This window comes from Clarias gariepinus, chromosome 5 (assembly GCF_024256425.1).
Source record: "Clarias gariepinus isolate MV-2021 ecotype Netherlands chromosome 5, CGAR_prim_01v2, whole genome shotgun sequence".
In the NCBI taxonomy this organism is placed as follows: domain Eukaryota; kingdom Metazoa; phylum Chordata; class Actinopteri; order Siluriformes; family Clariidae; genus Clarias; species Clarias gariepinus.
This window is the reverse complement of record NC_071104.1, coordinates 16,072,422-16,098,562: the sequence shown is the minus strand read 5'-3', so window position 1 is coordinate 16,098,562 and position 26,141 is coordinate 16,072,422. Positions and strand designations below refer to the sequence as shown.

The following is a 26,141-nucleotide window of genomic DNA, read 5'->3' as shown; positions in this document are numbered from 1 at the left end:
TGCCAAGGGTCTACTTGGGTTACCATTTAAAACTCATTAAAAATCAGGTAATTTTTTAAAATCTTGTTTTGCAATTCTATTCTATTATTCTATTATTATATCCAGCACAGACTTGCAAGCTCTGCTGAAATTTCTACAGTTCAAACTTTAGTTAAAATGAAGAAATGAATTTCTAAACATAAACACCTTACCTGTTTTAGCTTTTTTAGGTCCTCATCAAGCTCAAGATTGTCCAGAATTACTGCTACAAACAGACTTAGAAGGATCTAAAAGACATCAGATAAGAGCACATGAATAACGATAATAATAATGGATTCACAAACATTTTAGTTTATTAAAAATAACTTCTAATTTTCAAAATAAGGCTACCGAAATAAAATCCATCAATAGCATGTGAAACAGCATTTATTCAAAGTCACTCCCATTTCTTAAAGAGCTGTCTTCTGACAAAATGTAATATAAATATACAATAATTCTGTTTGTACTGTATACTAAAGACATATAAGATATATCTGTATGCCACAGAGTGACTGTCACTGTCACTGCTTGTTCTTGGTGCCACCAAACAGAAGTAAATTCAGCCAGCCTAATAGGTGAACCTAATATTAATAACATAACTGCATTTTTATACATTATATTAACACGAGAAACAGCAGTTACTCCAACTTAAAAGATCACACATTTACATAAATAATAAATGGGATTTGGGAATTATGTTTATAAAAAGTCTGTGTTTTGCTTCTTTAATGTAGTCTTGACTTCCCCTTATTTGACAGGGGATGAATAAGCAATTCAGCTGTTGCTTGATTACATGCTCTGGCTGAGCTCTCATTACTGTTAAGACCGTGTTCAAATGTCAGATATAAACAACAGCTCTTCACTCATTTCAGCTTTTCAAATGTCAAAAGCGAGCAAGCATTAGAGCCAAAGTGATGGACAACGACCGCCATGAGGGGCTGCTAATCAAGCCCAGACTGTATAACTGACAGAAGACTTGTCATATAGGACCTATAGCCAAAGTGTTTACAAAACCCCAATGTCAAATATATCTTTGTAAGCAACATTTTACCACAGTGTTGTGTGTTCTGTATCTTTATTCAAGTTTTCTAAGCTGAATTTATACCAGAGTAGCAAACAGATGGTAGAGAATGAAGTAAATGGCCACCACTGGAGCCCACATATGTCCCACTGCTACCAGAGTTTGATCCATCACGTCCACCCAACCTTCCTGAGTGAGGATCTGAAACATGGACATGAAGGCCTATAGGAGAGAAACATAGTTGCACTCAGTCAGCACACACTCATTATACTATATAATTTTCACACCTTAATTATAGAAACATAGTTATATAAAAATTAGAGGTTTAGAAAACAGCTATACTGCCCTATAGGCTCGAGATGCCTAGTTCGAATCTTGACGCCACTGAAGCCATTTGTGGCTGAGAGTCCAAGAGGGGAAAAACTGACCAGGCAGGGTTGCTTGCTCTCGCTCAGTGACCCTAGTCAATCAATTTGTGTCTTTTAGCTAATGCGTGACAGAGTGGCCGGATTGCGCTTCCGTCCGAGTGTGTTTTACTGTCCGTTTCATTAAAACGTGCAGTCAATCAGATTCACGTGTGTCTCGAAGGAAGCACAATATATCTCACGTTCTCCATGTCATGTGGTAGGAGAGACCTAACTGGGGGTTGGAATTGGCCATGATTAAATTACAGAGAAAATAAATAGACAAAACGATTCAGCTTAGTTCCAAAAATAAACATTGCCAAAATGGCTAGATAACTGGAACAGAAATCACTCTGGTTAGAATCACATAATTATCCCACATAATATTTACACTGTGAACAGGCTGAACATGTCATGAAATAATATAATGGTTTCATCACAGCCTAAGTAGATCCTTGCTGATTAGCAAACTTTCCAAATGACAGATAGTACTGAAAATTCTCTTTTTTCAGTAGAAATCAAGTGAAGATCTGTCTGGCCTGAGGCAGCCCTTAAAACCTGGTCAAACTGGCTACAGCTACAAAAGTGTCTAATAAAGATCATTTTACAACAGGTCTATTGGTGAGCAAATCTGTGCAAATATCATTATCTTTAATAGTTATCATGCTACCCAGAAAGGAGCTTGGGAAATGAGCAGCATCTGTTTATGCAGACCCATCCAAGTCCCAGCACAAACATGCATCAGTGGATTGCCACTAATAACAGACGATAAAAAAGATTTGGCTAATGAGAGCCCATCTCATGAGCACTTAGAATCCAACAACTTGGCAAGGGTTGTTACTTCTGCTGACAGATTAAATATTGTGAAGCCGACGAAAAATGTGTCAGGCTGTGTTTGTTCCTGTTGTTTCCAAAAACAATAACTCCAGCTTTTGTAGTTGTCAGAGTTGATGCTGACAGCTTACCAGACACTTTATATTTATTTTAGATTATTTCTATAAATTTCCCGTTTGGTTGAAATGTTCGGCTGTTCCTGTTTAAATCCAGAATGTGAAAGTTTACCCGTGGAAAGGTAGTGAAGCGATCCAGGTCCTCCACGAAGCAGAACATCTGCAGACTGATGGCAGACATGACTATGAGCAGACTCGCTGTAAACACCACCAGACTGCCCAGCTTCTTCCCTGGACCGAAGATTTTATAAACAAAATCCTCCAGCGCAGGAGAGATCTTAATCAAACGTACCACTCTCAACACCTGCGGGAAAAACGAGCAAATTGAAACGTTGATTCAGTTCTTTTATGCCTTTCCCTTGAAAAAAATGCATCATAAATAGAATAGCACCTATAAAATGCAAAATACACCTGCCTTCCTGTGGTTATTGGTTTTCTGTAATCAGTGTTCGGTAAATGCCAACAGGTTAGTTGATTATACATAACAATTACGCTTTATCAGTTATATTGTCTGATTTTGATTGGCAGCTCACAGTGACATTAATTGCCTACAATTTCCTGTAGCTCGTCTTCTTCCAGAACCTGTCACTTAGTTTGTTCCGATTTGTGAAACACTGTGCAAGACATTCACAAATGTCTGCACCATGGCCTTGCATTCTTATAGTACATAAATTAGTTTGGATAAGCCTATTTCTCTCCCAGTCTATGCTGTTTGACAGGTCATTAAGGTCATTGTGCACTGTGTTTAAAAAAAGAAAGAAAAATACTACAGCCGGGTTTCCTTTTAAATGAATGAAACAAAAAGTCAAGAAAAAAAATATGAGTAAACAAAAACCTTTGGGAACAATAGGCATTATTGATTATGTATTGTTAGGAAAAGTGCAAACATTGTTTTCATTGTCCTTTAAAAACAGTAACATTATATTTTCCTCTGCAATTTCTGCTACTGTATTTTTCCGAATTGCTTTAGGTGACCAAATCTGTGAACAATACATCATGATCAAGAGAGGGGAATGTCTATCGATCCAGCCATTGTAGTCCCCTGCCTCTCCGAATCTTCCAGCAGACTTCATCTCCTCCAGGGCTCGGAAAAAAAAACTGCTTACTGTATATCGCATCCACATACTGTACACACTGATGTGAGAATAATATTATATTATGGTTATTTAATAAAACTAACATTCGTTGAGAGTTGTGTACAGTACATCTGCTTAAGTTCTTAAGCATTTAAGCTTTTTTTCCCTTCAACCAGAAATGGTTTATTTATTACCCACTGAGATCATTTAGATCTATTTAATGATTGTGTGCAAAGATCCTTATTCTCATAAATAAAAGACAAATGCCTAATTAGTTATGAACATATTAAATGAGATGAGGAGCAATGTCTACAATTCAGAAGTATTCACAGAAGGCGAGTCATCTTCTTTGTCATCGTCTGTTTGCCAAATTAGATGACAAAAGCTTAGTTTGACCTTTAACAGTGAAACACTGAATATATTATGAAGACATTGAAGAAAAATAAAAGATCCATACAAATACCACTCTACTTATTTAGGGCTTAAAAAACAATTATTTCTGATTTGTATATTTTAGAATGAAAACTACCACAGTTCATTAAAATACAACTAATATTTCCATCCACAGACGTGAATCACACAATCCAACACTCGATTCGAATATACTGCATTTTTGGGAAACAAAAAAGATTGAGAATGTTCCTAACAAATATACGTGAATAGCAACATAAATATCACAAACATGCTGTACAAAAATAGATCAAATAATCCAGTGACTCACTTCCTGTTTCAAAAGGGTGAATCACTGAATGAGTTATTTTTGCTTGTGCATAATAATCCAGAGGCCACAATGGAAGTAAAATTGTTTTACTCATAAAGCCTGGCAGAGAACAGTGAGGGTGAGGGTGATCAGTATGCAGGTTTGGGCCATAATGAGGCCTGAAAATAAATAAATAAATAAATAAATAAATAAATAAAGTTCTGCCTGTTTTTTTGTTTCCCTCCAGCTGCCTTCAGCCATGCTCAAACAACTTAGTATGCGTTATCCTGATTAGTGCCTGATTAGCACTGTACTGCCTAGCAGGTGTAGACCTTCAGGGGCTTTTAAAAGAGAAGATATTAAAATAAAATAAAAAACTAATTTTTCAAAAAAAGTCTTTTTGCTTGTCTAATATAACAATCAATCTACAACCTGACACAAAGCTCTGTAACTTAAAATGGAACTTTAGTCATGACAGCTTAAGCACTTAATCACCCATCAGCAAGTCTAGATGTACAATTTTCAGTCATTATCATGGTGAAGTCTAGAATAGAAATTACAAAAATCACTGGCAACTTTAAAATAAAAGACGCAAGAACTATGAATAGTCCAGCTTAAGGGGAAGCATATTATGAAAACGTACTTTTTTTTATTATAGACATTAAGATCAAGTCAATAAGTCAATTATGTTTTCCTCTATGTGACCTCACATAAGAAGACTCCACCCCTTATGACAACCCACCCCTGGCTAAGCAGCAGCTCATTTACATAAACAAGGAAATGGCACATTTGAACAAGGAGTGAAGTAATAGAAGGTTGCTATATGAAAAATCTGAATGGTATTTAGGGTTTAGCATTAACAGATACTCATTGGTGGACCTGTGAGACATATGTTAAGTTGTTATATTAAATAGTAAAATATGGCACTTTTCAATAAACAAGACCTACACATATTTCCTTTTAGTTTTACCTTTTGCAATGAATAAACTGCTGAACATTAAGAGAGCTTGTATGTATGTATTTTTCTCTATCAAAAGGGGTAAAATATATAGCCATTAGTCATAAGTTAAGGTTTCAAAAACAAATTCTCCATGCTTAAAATTCTTTTTAAAACGTTTTTTATGCATATATTTTTTCTGTATTTTATTCTCATGCTGAAACAATGATGTATCTTTCATTTCGCTGAATGATGATGGTAGAATAATATTAAAAGTCTTGACTAAAACAACATGCATGAGGAATCACAAAGGAGTTTTCATTTTCTGCAACGGAAAAGTACTCTAACTAGTTACTTTTATTAGAAAGTAACGCTGTAATGTAACTGTAATTTTGTAATATAATTAGTAACTTAAAAAAGTAACGTCCCCCAACACTGCAAATGACAGATTTATGATTTAATTTTAATGACTTGATTAATTATTTCTATAGCAATTACACAGAGATTTATACTTCCAAACACTCCACAAAAAACATTAACAATTTAGTATAGTATAGTATAGTATAGTATAGTATAGTCTAGTATAGTATAGTATAGTATAGTATAGTATAGTATAGTACCTGTTTATATGGGGAGATTTGTCTTGAGGAAATACTGTAGTTATTGAAGACGTCTCTATTGTGAGTACTTTGTGAGACCGTTAATGTATTACATTAAATCAATGTATTTATGCTACTTATTAAAATTTAATAATTAACTGCTGTAGTATGGGGGGGCAGACTTTATGCTTATGTTGTCATAGGACAGTAGGGCGCTTACTTGGAAGTAGGTGAGCTGGGAGTGGTAAAGATCAGGGTAGATGTGCAGTGTAGTGCCAACAACCAACAGAGACTCGAACTTGTGTAGTGAAGAGCTGATGTAGCCAGTGAAGCCCAGACACCAGATTTTTAAAAGAGCCTCCAGATCAAACAGCATTGTGAAAGCAACCTGCTCAGGAAGAACACGGAGTGAAAGAGAGACAGACAGACAGACAGACAGAGAGAAATTAATTGAACTGATCATTTAATTGCAATGATCTACAACTGACCTAAAATGCAATAAACCTAAGTAGAGGTTACCAGAATATTTTTGCTTTCATAATTTATTAAATAAAATAATACGATAAAAACATGTAGTTAGGAAATAGGGAACTATAAATGGAACGTGCCTGTGGCTGGTTCTTTCGATTAAAAATCAGATTCCATCTCTGTTATATTTGCACTGCTGAAGTCTGATAGTATTCCTGTACAGTCATTACTGTTAATGTTATATTACCACTGGATTCAGTCCATCTGCCCTATTTTAGCCTGCATGTACTGTACTTTCCGGCTAAATTTGAAGTCTCCTACTCTCTTTATAACAGTTGTAGTGTCTCTAATGTCATGCACTTATTGTCTCTCCCTGTGATTGTGCATCGTTGTGATTGTGTGGGGGAATTCTGGATCTTGTACAATATCGATATGTGTACTGTCTTGGAAAAAACACCTTCATACAGCCAAATTAGGCTGTTTTTTATTATCTATATACAGAAAGTTATACTGCTCAAAAAAGATTGTGCACCCTAGTTTTTATACAACTTTTTTTTCTTAGCTGTTTATTTTACAACTTTTGCAGTAAAAGAGTCAGTCCAAGACATTTCAGATTTCTGACATCAACAAAAACATCTGTATGTCAATAAGAAAAATAACACATTACATAATAGACCACTACACAAACAATAAATGATTGCTAGCTGTCAAAATGTACCTGCAAAAACAGAAGCAAAAGTGACAGTCAAAATCTCGAGAAGAAATGCTGTAGCATCTCCAAGATGGTTATAAAACTTAGCAGCCACTTTCCTTATAAACCTGCATAAATTGTGCTTCATACGGTTGTCACTTTAATATTGACTCTGTCAGTTTATTACTTCTCAATATAGTACAAATGCTTCATTTTATTATTTCTAAAGGAATTCTTGCTTTGCAGCAGTTTTACATGCACCTTTATCACAGGTCTGTATATACTATAGGTTTTATATACTAAAGGTTATAAAATTTTTATTTGGTTATGTCCAATTTTCACCCGTCTTACTGTAAGGAAACCTTTCCTATCATTCAGAGAGGGTGATGACTATCATGTGCTTCTATCATGTGCTTCTATCTTGTGGTTCCAAGCCACCACTTCAACCATCACCAGCCAATCACTTCTTTCTGAACACACTTTACATTTAGGCATTTGGCAGATGCCCTTATCCAGAGCGACTTACATTTTCCTAATCGTATAATACAGTATACCTGAGCAGTTAAGGGTAAAAGGCCTTGCTCAAGGGCCCAACAGTGGTAACTTGATGGTCGTGGGGTTTGAACCAGGGACCTTCCAAACCACACAGTAGTCGAAAGCCTTAACCACTGAGCCACCCCTTCTGTTTGCATGAGCGCTCACAGACGCTCATTACTGGATAGTGTCACTATTATTGATGTATGCCATTCCTCCCCCTGGGAGAGCCAGTGTGCTCTGGACTCCTGCAGCATCACCCAGCATGAGAGTGCTGTTACATTCATAAGCTAAAGTACATTTGAAAACACATTGCTGCATATTTTTCAAGACTTTTCTCATTTTGAAGTTTGCGAGTTTGATTATTCACATCAGTCGCTTTAGTCCACTCTCAGGGAAGGGAAATTAATAATTTTTAATTCAGTATGTTCAACTCTGTCGGACAAATTTATTTGGTTAAGTTATGGAAGCATGTAAAATCTTTGCCCATGGTACTCCTCTCTGTTTTCCTCATGTGGTAGAGCATTGTGGACAATTTGAGGATAATTGTTTGATTACAAACAGAATAAATTAATGCTTATGTTCATTTTCTTATCATATAAACATCTGACCCAAATGAGACATTTATTATGTGAGTAAAGCACATTTACCTCATAACGTTTTACACATCCTGTTAGGTTGGAAATTGACCTAAATAAAAGCACTTCCATGTCTCATTTATTTATTTTTTTGCCTCTGTACAGCACCACGGTGGATTTGAAAAGCAATCAAGTTGTGATTAAAAGGGAGACTCTGAACTTATTGCATTAACTGTTTATGAATTACAGCCAATTTTTACACAGTCCCTCCATTGTCACAGGCACAAAAGTAATTAGACAACTGACTAATAAGCAGATTCAATGCCAGTTCAGGCCTGTTTCATATTATTATTTAACAAAAAGATAAAGAGTCTGGCATTGATTCCAAGTGTTGAATTAGCATGTTTTGGCTGTTTATGGGAACACACAATATGCAGTATTCACTGAAATCAACACATCATTAGGCTAAAAAACAAAAATGACCTATGAGTGTGACAGCAGAAGATTTTAGTGTGGTCAAACAAACTAACTGGCACACTATTTTAAATGTACCACAGCAACAACAAAAGGCATTGAAGGAAACCAAAATAGATGATCACGCGAGTCAATCCTTGATGAAGAAAACCCCCTTACAACAGGTTAAGTCAAGTCTGAAGGCAAACTACTGTCAAAGTCTACAATCATGAGTCACGTTCATTAATATAAATACACATGGTATCATACCTTAAGATACTTCCACTGAGAACATAAAGACCAAATTAGACTTAAAAAAAATGAAGTTAAAAAAGGCTTAACTAAATTACTGTTTTTTTATTGATGTGACTGCTGGCAGAAGTAACAGTATAAATTCTGAAGCTACACTTTCAGTGCAGATTCGGTCAAGTTCTCCCAAACCGATAGAGCAGAGCTCCATAGTAAGGATTGACAAAGACCCAAAAAATACCGCAAAAGCAACCAAGGCTAATAGATGTAATGTCCTTTAAGGACAGTCACCTGACCTCAACCCAATTCAACATAACTAAAAGCCAAAAGGTCTATACACAAGAATAAACTGAAGGTGACTGCAGTACAAGGAAAGAAACTCAGCATTTTGAGATGTCCAGTGGTTTCAGACATCAGGTCATTAACTAAAAAAATATATTTACATATATATATATATATATATATATACACTCACACCTGCAACTTTATATCAATGAACATGTAACCTTTTGTCTTTCCTAACCACCATCTTTGCAACATAAAATCGAAAAGAACACTCAATTATTTGTCACATGTACTTTACAGCACAGTGAAATTATTTTTCACATATCCCAATTAGGAAACCAGGGTCAAAGCGCAGAGGCAGAGCACAGGGTCAGCCAGCTTACAGCGCCCCTGGAGCAGATAGGGTTAAGGGCCTTGCTCAAGGTCTCAACAGTGGCAACTTGGCAATGCTGGGGCTCAAACCCCCGACTTTCTGGTCAGAAACCCAGTAACTCACAGCCTTAACCGACTGAGCTACCACTACACGCTACACATCTCTCTTGTTAGCTTCTGCACTCTGCAAGAACAGGACTCTCTCCACTGAAACACTAACAGAAGAATCACAAAGGGCGGAACTTTACTGAAAGAAACGCAAGTGAGTAAATGAGTAGTTCTGAATAAATGGATAAATATCTGGTTGTAACTAAAAACAGACAAAAATTTCAAATTTTAAGTCGTAAATTTTGTGTTGCCTAGTTGAGTCGCTTAACCTGGTGTCCATCACAGACGTATGTCTTTTGGGACACAATTCTTCTTGCCAACTATTTCTGGCTAAAATGATCTGGATAGTAGAAGGGTGTACCTGAGTCCACTGGTTTCCACCAGATCTTTTCTGATGGTACTGCTGGACATTTTCCAATGTCAAAGGGACATAAGCACCTTTGCATTAAGTTGCTGGGATAGGAATCACCAGTCACCACCCAATACAATATTATCATGATACGTACCTAGGTACCCACGTAGGTAAAGTAAAAAGAAAGAACAATCTCTCTCATAAATCACACAATAGTTAAAAGTTATTTTTCTAAATGGTCAAAGAACTTCTACATATTTAAATATGCAAACACTGTAAATTAGGCCTTCAGAAAAAAGCAGGGTCTGTGTACGTGATGATAAAAGATTGTGTTGTTGACTCTTGCTAAATTTAAGCATCACAAATTCTGCAATTACTTATGAATCAAAATGTTTACAAACTAATTACCTGCTGCTGAATTCTGAAGGTCCAAATCTGATTTGTGTTTTCTAATTAGTATATGCATATGTGAATATGAATATGTGGTATTGTGTGTAAATTTAAGCACAATATACAACAACTAACAAGCAACTACAGAACTACAATACAGAAAATGTTATAAAGTAGGGATAAATAGTGTTAATAATTTGTTTTTAAGAATAAATAAAGCAAGGGAAATGAACAGAAGAGAAATCTAATTCAAAATAATATTTTGTGTAACCAAGTACCAGAACTGCCATCAATTCTGCCATCAAAAGTGTTTTTTGTTCTTTTTAACCTTTTTTTAAGAAATTCGACAATGTTGTTCCTAACATCTTGGAGAAATAACCACAAATCTTTTGTGAATGTAGCCTGCCTCAAATCCTTCTGTCTCTTCGTGTGATCACAGACAAACTCGATGATGTTGAGATCAGGGCTCTGTCTGGGCCAAACCATCACTTTTAGGATTCCTTGTTCTTCTGTACACTGAAGACAGATCTTAATAACACTGGCTGTTCGTTTGGGCTCGTTGTCCTGCTAAAAAATAAATTTGGGGCCAATGTGATGGATAAGTATTTGCCTGTATAAGTATTTGCCTGTATAAGTATTTGCCTGTATTTCTTAACATTGACGACACCATTAATCCTGACCCTTAATCCACAAACCTGCAAGGAACCTCCACCATGCTTCACTGTTGCCTGCAGACACTCATCATTGTTCCAGCCCTTCGGCAAACAACCTGCCTCCTACTACAGACAAATATTTCAAATTTTGACATCAATGCATAGAATCTGTTGCCATTTTTCTGCACCCTAGTTCCTATTTTTTCGTGCCAGTTGAGTCGCTTAACCTGGTTTCCATGACAGACGTACAGTATGGCTTTTGGGCCACAATTCTTCTTGCCAACTTCTTCTGGGCAAAATTATCTGGACAGCAGAAGGCTGTACCTTGGTCCCACTGGTTTCCACCAGATCTTTTCTGATTGTACTGCTGGACATTTTACAATGTCAAAGAGAAATAAGCATCTTTCATCTGCTGCATTGAATTGCCGGGATAGGAATCACCAGTCACCACCCAATACAATATTATCACAATACCTAAGTGCTGTTTCTATTAATTCGGTAGGTTTTATGACTTTATACTTTATGAATATCCCATTTTAATATTACACTTTTTCCAATTCTGTTTAAATTTTTTAATAACGGAAAATAATATATATACCTCAAGTATAATAAATATACCTTAGCTTTATTCAATAACTTAAAAACTGAAATGTACATGAGTAATGAAATGTTTTACTTATAACATTAGTTTTTTTCATTTAAAAAAGGGCAGTATTTAAACAATACAAAGTAACTTCATAAACAAGAGTTTAACATTTACCTTAATTTAAACAAAAAGCTACATACACATACATATGCAATCCGCCATAATTATTATTTCTAAACAAACGTGTATGAATACTTTAGAGTGTACTGTCTATAGAGTTATAAAAAAAATTGCAACATTTTAATGCCTTAGATGCCTCCAAAGTCGTGAGCAACTGCAAGCACAGCACAGGCAGCTTTATGAGCGGCTTCTAGCACGGACATGCACATATGTTTAAAGACTAAATAGTGCTTGTGGGGTTTTGGGACTGGTGTAAGAGTGTGTAATGAGTGGGTTCTGAGACTAATTTTCTCACAGTTTGGAGAAAAAGACCGATCGGAGATTTTCTAACCAGCGCAACTTTTGATAATGCACAGCCATAAAAATGCATTTCTGTTGCATCACTCGGATGCTCATGCACTCGACACAGAATCGGTTATGTCCAAGGCTGATCGGTTATGGCTGATCAAGCTGAAAAATGGCAAATTCTGGTCACTGGTCCAGGGAATCTCGATTATAAATGTAATAAATTTAAAATTTAATAATCGATTTTGCAGTCAATGAATCAGCAAACTTTTCCACATATTTTCCTCTAGCATCTGTGGTTCTCAACATTGCCTTTTTCTTTGTGCTTCTTAAAACTACGTAGCTTAAACTGCACATCTTAAATCCCCTGTTTGCTTTGAAATCGTTTCCTGGGAGAGACCTTGCTGATGCAGTATAACTACTTGTATCTTGTTGCTGTGCTGTGTTTCAGTTAATGACTGTATTTCAACCTTTATAAAAAATTGACCATACTCCTGACTCATACCCCTTAAATCATACACCTGACTCTAATGGTATGAAATCCCTGACTTTGTGCAGTTGTAACAACTGATGCTGGTTTGAAGCGAAAGGGTAGTCACACCAAATAGTGATTTAATTTAGATTTTTCTTCTGTTTGACCACTTTGCGTTTTGATATATGTATCAAACAGAAGAAAAATCTAAAAATATATCTTACTTTCATTATTTTTTCACGCCTGCCTAAAACCTTTTCATAGAACTTTTACAAAGCAAGCAATCAAAGTCTTCACTTATTTTAATCAATGACTGAGTTATAAATTTTTACTATATTGCCATAACCAGCTCAATTCTTCCTTGGTTACTTTTAGAAGTAATTATCCAAAGTGGCCACAGAGGTGCATTTCTTTCCTGCCCTATTGACTTACAATCTCTTACCTGTCTCTTACCTGTCTACCTCTTACCAATCTCTTCCCTTGCGCCATCTGCTGAGAGAAATGAGAATCGCAGGTTGGAAAAGGCAGGAAACGGCATGGCCGGCACGCAGCTGTCAGCGATTTCACGTAAATAAGAGCAATATAGCTTTATACTGGCTTTTACTGGTGCGATTTTGAAAATGTAAGCATACAGGGTGATTTAGCTCACAGATCTAGGAAAAGTCATGAAAGGAGGGTCCTGGAATTTGATCGAGTGTGAAGTATTTTTTTTTTTACCCCATTGCGGTCAAATGACCGCTGCTCAGCGCTTCTAGTGTTAAAGAGTTTGTTCTTAAGTAAGAAATTAGGGGGTCTTTAACTCCTGCTCACCTCAAGTTTTCCCTGTAATGTTCTTTTAAAGTAGAGATGGCAACATATTAAACTGCCAGTTTTCTAGAATTCAGCCAGTATACTGTAACACCAAATGGGTTTCCCAAACCACAACATACAACAGTCCAACAGACCAAATTAGCTAGCACCTTTACAGACTCCTCAGATCCAGATAAAACAGTGAACTGGATAAATAGTGAGATGGATTGGGAACTGGGCAATGAGTATGCCTCATGCTTTTCCTCTTCTTATCTCTGCCTTTCAGCTGGGAGTGGGCGGGCAGCCACACTCCTCTATCTGTCTTTGTTCCCTGCTGTGCCACCTGCATAATGATGGCACAGTCAGAACGTGACAGACAGCACACGTGCACATAAACGCACACACACACACTTGTACGCATGATCAGAGCCTTTCCCAGGGCTGAAGTGTGCCTACGGGTTGTTTACACCCACACTCTTACTCCTCAGTTGATTTAATCTCTGGGTTAAGGAAGGCAGTAGAATGCAGTGAAGACAGGTCAGAATAGCAAGCTATAAAATGTAATACATAAATAAACAATGCACAGAAGTACCAAATGTGAAACTGATGCAAACATGGTCATGACATTATATACTTCTTTATATTATTATTATTATTATTATTATTTATTAAAATGGAAAACTGGTATAGAAGGCCGACTACTTGATGGCTTACCTCAGCCAGGTAGAATTCATCATAGTCTTTTTTATGGTTCTTCCCCTTGTAATAGTTGCTGGAGGCAACAATCACATCCATGGCCACCATACTCAGGATAAACATGTGGAACATGGATGATCTCATCAGGTGCTGCAGAGACACAGAAGGAAAGTCCTGTTTTGGTCATTTGAAACAGAACAAGGACTTTGTGTACCACTCTGAATATCCATTCAATTTGCTCAACGATACTGTGATTAAGTGTGTGTGTGTGTTTTTGTCCTAGTTGTAGTCTTGGCAACACAAAGTGCAGGGACTGAAATGCAGATGAAAGCATTCACATTGAAAGAAGTATTATTGAAAAAAAAAACATTGCATAGGTTTATTCACGTCACACAATTCTCATCACTCATTGATATGTACGATGGCAGAACATTAATTTTCCCAGAGAGCTGGATGCTGTACTAAAGCTTTAAATACCTGATCAAGAAAGGCATTGATACTTTGCTATGGATGAGATAAACAACCTAAAACCTTTCCAAAATATAAAACTGCAAAACACTTTTAAAATGCACATTTCTGGTCATGGCAGGGCAGTCTGACCCATTCCTGAATGATGTCCAAAGAGAGCCTTATTGAAGCAGATTCATCATCCTCTGCTGTTTCATAATAGAGTCTATTAATCACAAGCAGGACAGAGCAGGCTTCAGTGGGCACCACCACCGGCCCCTCAGTCCTCCCCAGTCTGCAGCCAGTGATAGTGATAAGAAGCCAGGGTCAGTACTTCTCCCCGGCCTCCAGCATTCATGACTTCTGTCCAAGAGCGGAGCTGGAGTCAACTCATGAAATAAAAACATACAAGTAAAACATTAATAATTGTGACCTACTGTATTTCTATGAGGGGCGTTCATGTCAAACTGGGCCTGCCGATTTTGCAGAATAACAGAACATAGTTACTAGAGTAAAAACTACTTTTAATACTCAATATAATCCCCTGCTACACTAAAGTACTCATCCCAGCGTTTCACTGGTGCTTGGATACCATCAATGTAAAAAGATTTCTCAGTTTGCCAGACCAATGCAACCATCAGACTGCCGACTTCACATCTGAAACGCTGGCCTTCCGGGAAGTCCTTTAATAGCCCAAATATGTTAAAAAAAAGGCTTGAAACTAGGTCAGGACCGTATGGGGGATGAAGCAATAACTCCTAGCTGAGTTCCTGTAACGTGCAAGTGGTGCTTGTAAATGACTGTATATACAGTTCCCACAGATACATGCAGATACATGCATCTCTTCTGCAAGTTGGCGATAAGGTATCAGTTGATTTTCAGGGATCATTGGTTCCACATGCTAAATGTTTATGGGAATGACTGCAGTGGGCTTCAAGCCAGCACGGCCGGGATCACCATTCAGAGAGCACCATTTAAATGTTTTAATGTAAAAAAAAATGGCTTAAATGTGCTGTTTATACTTGTTCTTTTTAGCATAAACAACATTTATAAAGAGGTTTACTCTTTATAAAAAGCATCATTCATACTGTATAGTCACTGATTTATAGGCACAGCCTTGAAGTCATGCATTCTCCTATTCTCCCCCAAAACACACTAGGTGTAAATGAGTGTATGAATGTACAGTACTGTATGTGCTTATATGTGTGTAGTGTCTATTAATGGACTGGTTCCCATCTCCTCACCAAGTGTTCAGATCCACAAAGATCCTGCCCACAACAAAGTACTTATTAAAGATAAATAAAAATTAATAAATTAACTAACTAACTATAGTTAATAAATGACTAACTTTGCAGGTAAGGACATTTTATTGCCCAATGAATGATTAAAACTCTCTAAATTATTGCTTTCTTAAAGTAAACATGTTCGGTGTATCACTTACTGTAAGCTTAGCACATATGTTGTGTGTAACAAGAACCAAATTACAATGAATCAGGCCTTTTAACATTTCCAAATAGATCTTCGTTCATTTAAATCCCAATCAAAACTAAAATGTCACATAAAAGTCACAAAATTTTTTTTTTTCTGATTTGAACCCAGGTTTAAATAAACGTTTTTTTTTTTACCTGTCAGTATATAATACAGTCTAAGATTTGTAAATTTTGCATTAGCACCTAACAAGAATCACTATTTTGCATTTACTTATATGTTTCAAAACGAAAACAGCACAAATTTAAAAGTAGTAATTTGAAAAAGCGAAAATAGCCTCGCCGTCATTCCGCTGAGACGTACAGCCCCGCTGAGGTAAAAGTGTGACCACGCACTGTGATTTCTCTAGAAAACAGCAGGATGCTAACAACACCACGGAGTGTGAAAAGCAATCCAGACCCTTTCATTAGTAAGATAGACAGAATAAACTGACTCACAGAGAGACAAATAACCTATAATATTCATGAACAAAACATACATTTTGGTGATTTTTGAGTTGTGTGTTTTCAGGTAAAGTATAGAGGATAACTTTCTTCTTTTTTTTTTTTTTTGAAACTTAAGTGGAGCCTGAAAGTGTTTATAAAGCACAGAAGAGCATACTGTGCTTTGAATAATACGGATAAACTGCGACACTTGCGTATGCCGGTCCAAATGTAGCCCCACAGACTGTAAGTGGGTGGATAAATTGACAAGAACTAGAGGGAAGATCTAAAAAAAAAAAAAGGCAAAGAGCAGAAGAGACAAATAGGAAAGAAGCATACTGAAACTTGACTAAGGAATAAAATCAGACACATATGCAATCATTTCTAAATCTAATACAGTGTACACTGTAGAAATACAACAAGGTGAAACAAAATGGTCCTGGACAACAGCTGGGAACTGGACAGAAATCTCGGTTGATTGGTTTAAGTTAACACATACACACACACCTGAGTTTAACCTTGCAGTAGATATAAAATCAGTGTAGCAGAGGAACAATGATTCACATCCTTAAGGCAGTCATTATATGGATTACTCAAAATGGGGTCACTACATATAAAAGAGCTGTTATTTCCCATGATTTCTGTATTGTTCACAAAATACTGATAAATATTTACAACCGAATGCTGATCCTACACATCCTGAGTAGTGTATTTTAGCTCAAACCAGACACTTAATATTTTTAGCAGAATACAATTCATTTGTACAGTATAGCGCTTTTAATAATGGACATTGTCAAAAAACAGTTAGCAATTGGGAGTTAGTATAATTAAACCTAATTTAAAAAATAGGTTCAAATTCCTGTCGTTACTACTGTACAGTACGTATGTAGCCAGAAGGACAGGAGAATAATCTACAGAGGTGGTGGACAGTCCTGATATGAGATTAAATTATTCCACTTTAAGATATCAGCTAACTTCTTGCTCCAGAGGTTATGGCATAACATTATAAATGTGTTTTACTGCTGAACGTGCTTTTGTGAGTTCTGTGAATGTGAGTTTTGGCATGCAGCTGCTCTTCACTCTTTCCAGTAATGTGGACCGTACTGACATACTTTCACTTATGCTGGTCACCAACATTTAGTGTAATTAACAGTACATACAGTTAAACATCCCAGTGCTGTCACAGTCTATTATCAGCACATGTGGAATGACTCAAGTCCAACCAGATTATTCGGTCGGAACTTACTGTCGTATAATTATGAATGAAGTCCAAAAAGGCAGAAAGAGTTAGAACTACTGGTAACACAAGAGAAGCATGTTTATCTAACCATGTTTATTTAACAACCAACCCTATAAGAAAAAAACTTATAAAGACTGCATTTTTAATCATACAAAACTAGGATGCCTCCTGTAGCAGGTCCTCTGAGGCAGCTTATCATATGCATTTATGTACAGTATTTTAACTGAATGCAGGTGATCCAAGGTATGAAAAAAAAGATCACTGACTCATCTATACCGTCTATACCGCCTAATCCTGTATACAGGGTCATGGGGGCCTGAAGCCTGTCCCAGGAGAGTTAAGGTGGGGTACATGAGGCGGGGTACATCCTGAACAGTTTGCTAATCCATCACAGGGCTCATTAACATACCCATACTCACACACTCATTTACACACTACGGGCAATTTGGGACAGCCAATTAGGCTAATCTGCATGTTTTTGGACTATGTGAGGAAACCGGAGTACCCGGAGGAAACCAATCAAGCACAGGGAAAACATGCGCACTCCATGCACACTGAGATGGGAATCGATCCTGGCCGGGAATCGAACTCCTGGGGGTACAATGGGACAGTGCTAAACATTAAGTTAGCATGAAAAAAAGATTTCATAGATATTTACAGATTGTTATTTTGTTAACCCAAGATTTTCGGAACAATTGAAGAATTGATGAAGGTTTTACAGCCCTACACATCTCTCAGACAAGAGCAACAAAAAAGCAAATCACAAATCAAAAGTATTAATTTATGCTTGGATTCAAACTCACCAAGCAAGGTTTTTACCTACACCGTTCTACACTTTCATTAGTCATACTTTGTACAGTAGTTTCTTTCCAAATCTGATTAAAAAAAAAACAGCTATACACTGAAACATACATTTTTTTTGCTGTGTATATCTCCTGTGCTCACCTTCCACATGCCATTAAAAACACAACATATCATAATGTAGCTGCACAGTAATTAGGCAAGAAATTAACCAATAAGCATTCTGTATGTACATGGCAGAAGACAGAGAAAGTGAAAGAAAAAAACATAGACATGCCAGCTGCTAGAACTGGCTGCAATTTCATTAGCATTAAAAGATAAAAGAGACACTTTTCCCCATGGGCAAAACAGGCAGACTGAGGCACATGTGGAGCTCCAGTGCCGCAAGGCTCACACACACACACACACACACACACACACACACACGCACAGTATATACACAGAGCCTGTGATGAGGTAGGAGAGGAAAAGGACAACCACATGTCAGATTTAACAACTTTTTTTGTGTGTGTGTGTGTTTTCTGTCACATTCATCTGGCCTGTGAGACTTAATGGTGTTTAAGCAGCTGTTCTCTCACACTTGTGTATGTGGTAAATAAGTTATAATGGCTTTTGTAATTGCTAATTAATCTTCACATGGTCTCACTGCTTCTTAGAGATACTGCTCAATTTTCAGGCTTGTATAGACCTTTATTTTATTCTACATTAACACAAAATAAAGGATTTGACTTCTACAGGTTAATTTCCTGATTCACTGATTTAGTCCGATGAATACAGTACTACAGTTACTTCTTCAAATCTGCTCATCCATTTAGATTGTATCCAATAGATGTCCATGAAATGTAAATTGTTTAAATTAAAATAGACCCGCTCACAATCAGGTCATAAGCTTGTCCTTTCGTCCTCTTTCTTTTGTTCGGTCCCACATGTCTCTCTGCTTGTCATTCCTCCTGGTGCGCACTGTCTGACTAAGATGGGACGTGACAAAACAGTTTGACATTTTCAGCTCCAGGACACTCTGGCTCCCAAAGGGTAGTCTTGGCTGAGGACTTAGGACAGACTCCATTTTCTCAGGGTTCAAGTTCACATGGATGCCACAGTAAAAACATGGTTTGGAGGTTGAAAGCCTGCTGTTGTGGCTTCTGTGTGCTGTAGGCTTCGGGTGTCTCTGGTGGTTTACGAGATTGTCGCTCTCATATTTCGCTTTCACGACTAGAGCTGGCGAACACTTAGGACTGCAAATGCATTCTAGGTGCTCTGGCCTACTTTCTCTGATTTTGCTGGTGGCACATGAATGGATGAAAAGGATGTCGAAATCAATTTAATAGCTACTATACAGAGACTGGTGGTTTTCTTCCGTCTTTTCTGCGTTTGTTACAGACCAGTTTGTATTCTATCAGTGGCATGTTCTCCAAGTTTCTAAGAATGTCTAAGGATCTTTAGGTGCTCTCTGTGCCTTAAATTTACCTCCTTATGCTATCGGGTTTATTCCTTGTTAGGTCTTAATTTACTGCTTAGTATCCCAGGAAAGTGCTCAATCATGACTTGATTCATTTAAAGCAATTCATAAGACCTCCAGGTTCAGAATTGATGAGTATTCAGGGGTCTATAAATTACTAGTCCAGGTGTGTGAGATAACCTGAGGTCATGTCTGGACTATAGTTATAATAATAACCATCATCATCATTATTATTATTATTATTATTATTATTATTATTATTATTATTAGTCATAATGGTACTACTACTACTACTAATAATAATAATAATACACTGCCTGGCCAAAAAAATGCTATTTCAGGGTTAAATTTCTGGCATGAATCAAGCATAAAGAATAACTGGAGATTTAAAATGACTCGAATACGGTTAAGATCTGTCCAATGCATTATTAGTACCTAGAAGGATGTGTGTGAATGGAGCTCACTTAACTGCTTAGTAAAGTTGCATTGTAAAAAGTTTACAGTTAAAATCAGAGCTATGTTCAATAGTGAATGTAGGAGCATTTCTACAAGCACAGTGTAGTGAGAACTCATGGGATTGGGATTTAACATCTGTGTGGCCATAAGAAAATGTGGTTAGTAAAACCTATTAGAACAAATGCTTCAGTTTACTAGAGAGCATAAGGGATTGGGCACGTCAGGGTTAGAAGATACGTGATAGAAGATAAGTGATGTACCCGTCATGCATAGTGACCACTGTACAAGCCTTTGTAGGCAGTATTATCAACTCGGGGTTTCTTCAGTTGGTCAGGTCTAGGCTCAGCAATGTTATATGGCAATAAAATTAAGTCAGCTGATGACCTCATTGTACTGAATGACCAGGTTATCACATCCATGGAATTTTCTTCCCTGTTTTCACACATGAACTGGCCACCATATTGTGTGGCACACTCAAAGGTAAAGATGATTAATGAGTTTGTGACTGTCAGTAGAATTATTCGCACTAGTCAGATTAAGCAGTGTGCATGATTGACAGATGGGAATAAAATAAAATGAAAACTGAGAAAAATAAAATACAGTACACAGTTGCCATATAGTTCTCTTTAAAGCCAGATTACCCACACTCAAAATAAAAATCCTACTTGTAATGCAAGATAAGAACACCGCAGTTGAAATGTTCACCAACCCCTCAGTAATTGTTGGTGCTGCTGTTGAGATCACGCACTACAGTACAGTACATTATCAGGAGATAATTGAAACCTGTGATTTGCTATCTAGCTAGCTACTGTTACTAGCATACAATACATTATAACATTATGTTAGCTACAACTTTTAATCCATTCCGTTAGATTTTTTTTTGCAGAAACAACACATAAAACTGAGCAGCACACTGGAGCTTGGGTTAGGGTTACCTGTTAATCAGAGAGTAAATCACAGATAAGAAATCAAATAAAACAACTCCAGTGCATTATAATTTACCCATACCACCACTTTAGTGCTGTTATTTCAATGGTGAAAATAAAGACAAATTGGTTTTACATTTCCTGCAGAACAAAATAACATAAATGAATAAAATCAGATGTCCAATCATCTTTAAAGGTTCAGTTTTCATAGACTTCTTTCCTTTCTTTGGAGTAAGGCATGGCTCTGTTGTGCATTTGTTTGTGTTTCATAAATATTTGCATGCTTTATAGGGTCATTACCATAATTTCTGTGTCTTCCGCATACTCTGTGTATACACGGTTAATGATCATATGATTGGATCTGTTGAGTCACGCGTATAACCACGCCCACCTCACTGGAAAACCGCTATATTCGTCCAACAAAGCACTGGATGCTGTGGCCTGATCTGGCACATAACTGCTCATAACGTCCCTTTTACTCAACATTTAGATTTCAAAATGTGCGAAAGACTCAACTTTAAACAAATACAGAAGGACTGGCAAAGTTCCACTAAATTCTGTCAATACAGTTTTGCATGATGCTGTGACAAAATCATCTGGACAGACATATAGACAAACATACAGACAGATTTTTTTTCTGAGACTAGTTTTGGGTCCTCCGATGTAGGAAACGTAAAGAAATCAATGTACAGACAAAAATATATATTTTGTAGATGTGTTTTTGATATATTTTGTAGATGTGTGATAGAGATAAAAAGTAGAATAAGGTTCTGGCACCTTGTCATTAAGAGATTAGCTATTAGCTAACACCAAATTTCAGGTCACTCAGCTCTCTTCTCTGTCATTAAAACAGATTATTGACTCTATACTCTTTTAGAGTAGTGGTGTAACAATAAGTACTGTACAGTAAGTACTGGTATCAGGGTCAGTCTTTGCCACAAATATTGGGGTGAAATTTCCAGTCAAATCATAAGAAATTGCATATAAATTAAAAGCAGCAGACTCTTGTAAAGGGCCAACTCGGTTACAAATGGAATGTAAAGTATTAGATAAATCTGGGGTTAGGCCACTTAAAAATCTAGCATCAGTAACGTGTCCATAAAAATTTGACCGATATAGATATCCAAAATAGCCAGGCATTATTTCTTTTTTTTATTTGCAAAATACAGATTTTTTTTTTCTCCAGATCATGGCTTTTTGTTTTAGTGATTTATTGTAATCAAAGTTGTTTATTCAAAAAATGCATGTCTAGGTATCCATCTTGAGTTTAATCAGGATAGCCACAACAAGAAATAGCTGGCATAGTGGCGGTGATCAGGTTTCAATTCCCGGGCTCTGTAATCTTATGTGTAAAGTACACAATTCTTTTATTAATAACACAGACCTTGATTTTTATTTTTCCAAATTTCCCTTTATGTACAGTATCTAGACAACTTTTAAATTATTTTTTGTCACTAGAGAATGTGGCTCATGAACACAATTATAGAGAACCTGAACAAGTAGTCTATTTCCCCTATCAGCCCACCAGAGGGACCAGGATAAATCCATGGTTATGGCGTAGCGTTTGAGTGATGCTGTCTGACTGGTTTGCGGCTCATAAGACAAACGTGGATAAAAAGGATATCTTTAAAAAAGGATAAACTGAGTGCAGAATTGTCACTATGCCAACTCATAACAGTGTACCACAGACCATGGCAATGTAATACTAGTATACTACTGTGGCATGATCACAGAAAATAACTTCGGCTGTTACAAGATCATGAGAAAAATATTGTTATTGAAGATTTTTTGTTATCTTGAGATCAAAAGAAAAAAAAACATAAGAAACACATGGTGTTTCTAGACTTCAGTAGATTCACCACAATCAGCTGGAATAAGAAAAGAAAAAAGTCTACAAACTTCTCTTAATGGAACCGAAACAAAATGCGTTAATACAAACATACATAGCGCCACAACAAATGCTCTTTTCGCCATAATTTCTCAACCACAATACTGTATATAGTTACACAAAACACAAATGTGTACCTGTTTAACTTCATTTTGGCTTAAAAACCAAAACCATAGTTGAAGATAACTGCTGTTGCTACTGCTGTCTAAGACTTTCTGTTAAGGCAAACAGAGCATCAAATGAAAGTCATCAGGAACTTATAAAGCCAAGTCATCAGAAAATCTGTTGAAAAAGCTTGCTTATGTAACTACATAAAGCAGGTGGCCAGTGGGGAAAAAGCATAAAGAATTTTTAAAGAAGAAATTCAGTTTGTATTAAAAGGATACTTACCAGCTTACAGTATTGTTTTCCCCCTAAATCTGTTCACCACCATGACAGAACTCTAAATCCATGTTTGCACAAGCTTTTGATTGACTGACCAAGCTCAATTAATTTTTAAATCATTCTTTTATCAGCTATCTAAACTCATTTCATATGCAGATCCCTGAAACTAACACACTCAAACCATTGGTATTTTTAGTAAAACAAAGGACACGTCATGTATTTCTGTCGTAACTGTTTAATTAAGTTAGATGGGTTAATTAAGCAGTCAGGCTACAAATAGCCTGTGGGAGACTTGCAGGGTTCAAATCCCCCTGCCTATCAATGCCATTATTAGAGCAGGGTGATTCATTCTCGGGCTCAGATCGGCTGATTAATTAATGCTGAGTGTTCTCTGGAATTCCCATTTGCCCTCCTGACTGCCTGAGCAAGGTGAGGAGGGTGGGCTGAGCCTGGACAGGAGCTCATGTGGATAAAAAGAGGATTTGTAGGACTTTGACCGCATGACCACAAACGTTAATATGCACCAATAGAGTAGAGGATTGGTGGTTAGGCTTTGAGGTTGAAGCATAATGACTAAACCAATGTGTTTCTAACTAATGAGTAAGCAAAATGTCCATAGTAGAGCATCTACTAATACTCTTATCTTAGTAAAAAGCAGGCCCTGCTAAGAGAATTGGAGAAATTCTATTGTTTTATTTTGATACCAGAGTGTATCAAACTTCAAAATACTGCAAATGAGAAATGTAATGAATTGATATCCATTATGAATGAGTTTTTTGAGAGGTTGCAGTTAACATTGGCTCATCTTCTATACCGTTTTATCCTGTATACAGGGTCATGGGGGGCCTGGAGATTGGGGAATGAGGCTAGGTACACCTTGGGTCACACAACATTGGGGATTTGGGAATGCCTATTAGCCTAATCTGCATGTCTTTGGGCTGTGCAAGAAAAACTGGAGAACGTGGAGGAAACAGAGGAGAAGTTGCAAACTCCATGCACAGAGACCCGAGGCAGAAATCGAACACGGACAGCGAAAGTACAGTACTAACCACTAAGCCACCGTGCCACCACGCACCTGCAGGCTATTATATGTAATTGCATGATTTGCCTTTTCTCTGTAAAAATGGCCAAAAAAGGCTACAGTGAGCTAATACAATCTCAGTACTTTTGATATTTTGATATGTAAATTTAAAGGGTGATAAGTACTTTTATACTTTTTCCCAAGTAGAAATGTACATGGACAACTTACCGGGGGATATATCTCTATTTTGCTCAAGTACAGGATTTCTACTTTGTCCACCACTGCTTGTTTTTTTGTATTGGCATGGTGGATAGCCACAGAACTGAACTAGCCAATGAATGTAGCGCGGAAAAACAAAACCCACAGGTCTCCAGCTGGACTGTGAACACTAACAATTGCAAATGGACTTGTGTTACAACACGTCAGCACACACAACACATCTCTTCAACAGCATAAACGTAAACTAACAGCATCATGGGATTAAACGTAACCTCACTAAGGTTACATCCATAAAGGTCTACTTTCCATAGCTTTGCCTGCACCCAGCTGGCCAGGTAGCAAGAAAAGTTTACAAATGAATATTAAACTATCCAGCAACAACAGCCAGGTTTTTTTGCATCATGCTGGATAGAAATGAGTCAGTTGACACATCGCTACTTCTCCATTTTCTCACCAATAAATGCAGAGACAAACTGTTCATGAACAGAACAATACGAATGTGGAAAGATCCGATAAGTCTTTGGCAAGTGCAAGGAATTTATAACGAAGAAGAAACAGTGATACAAGTGCCCACTCTACAATCTTGCAAAACCCCTAGCATCAGTTCACATGATACTGCCATGAAGCAATCGCAACATAAACACAGGATAATGGTTCCCCTAAGTTCCATTTTTCAATTTTCTATTCGAAACAAGTTACAACACATTTTCTCAAAAACATCTACCAGTATTATTAACAATTCCCGAACCCTTATTATGTTAAGATTCTTAATTAGGACGGAGGTTACCAGCTTTTAAATTGATGCCCTGGTGGCAAGATTTTTAAGAACATTAACCTTAACAATCCTGTTCTTATCTTAGATAATACATTTGGTTAAGGCAAAGAGTAGTAGTTCTAATATTGTAAACATTTTCATTGTGTTTTATTATAAATATCTAGGAAACTATAACTTTAGCTTAAATGCTTTGCATCTAAAATTAAATCCTTTCCTTAATAGATTCAGAAACCGAAATCCAATCAAGCATTTATGATTTTCACCACATCTACTTTTGAACAGTGTAGACTTTCAACAAGCTTATTACAAAAGTTCAAAACCCCAGATAGCTAGAATGGTCTTCAGCACCAACTTTTCTAAAAACACCTTATATTTTTTACCTTTTTTTTTTTTTTTTTTTTACATAACCACACTGGAAGCCAATGCAAAGGGCAAATTAACATCTGAGTGTCCTGTGGAGAGGAGAACAAGGAGACCTCATTAGCCTTAACCATTTAATGAAACATGACCAAGTGCCGCAGAGCAACTCGGCTATGAAAAAGTTGAAGCTTAGTCTCTTAATACACACACAAGTGGAACAGAACAAAATCTTTTAACTCAGTGCATATTAAGGAAAAATACACTTTTAACTCTTATTTTTTTGAGTGCATGAAGACTTCAAGTACTGTATAGTCTATCACATCACTGCACTGTCTAGCATGACCATACCCAAACTTAAAAAAAACTGCAAAAAAAAAAAGTTTAAAATTATATATTTAGATTTTACAAA

At 36.8% G+C, this 26,141-nt stretch overlaps 1 protein-coding gene across 5 annotated transcripts in view; it reads right to left on the bottom strand.

Annotated features, from left to right (window-relative positions):
* Positions 1–26,141, bottom strand: part of nalcn (sodium leak channel, non-selective) — a 98,736-nt gene that overhangs the window by 40,786 nt on the left and 31,809 nt on the right. For all 5 annotated transcript variants that reach the window (XM_053496839.1, XM_053496840.1, XM_053496842.1 and 2 more), the window contains 5 exons: positions 13,865–13,996; positions 5,926–6,093; positions 2,506–2,697; positions 1,124–1,261; positions 192–266 (listed from right to left, as the gene is read on the bottom strand). In XM_053496839.1, the coding sequence (XP_053352814.1) occupies positions 192–266; positions 1,124–1,261; positions 2,506–2,697; positions 5,926–6,093; positions 13,865–13,996 (705 nt within the window). The remainder of the gene's footprint in view (positions 1–191; positions 267–1,123; positions 1,262–2,505; positions 2,698–5,925; positions 6,094–13,864; positions 13,997–26,141) is intronic.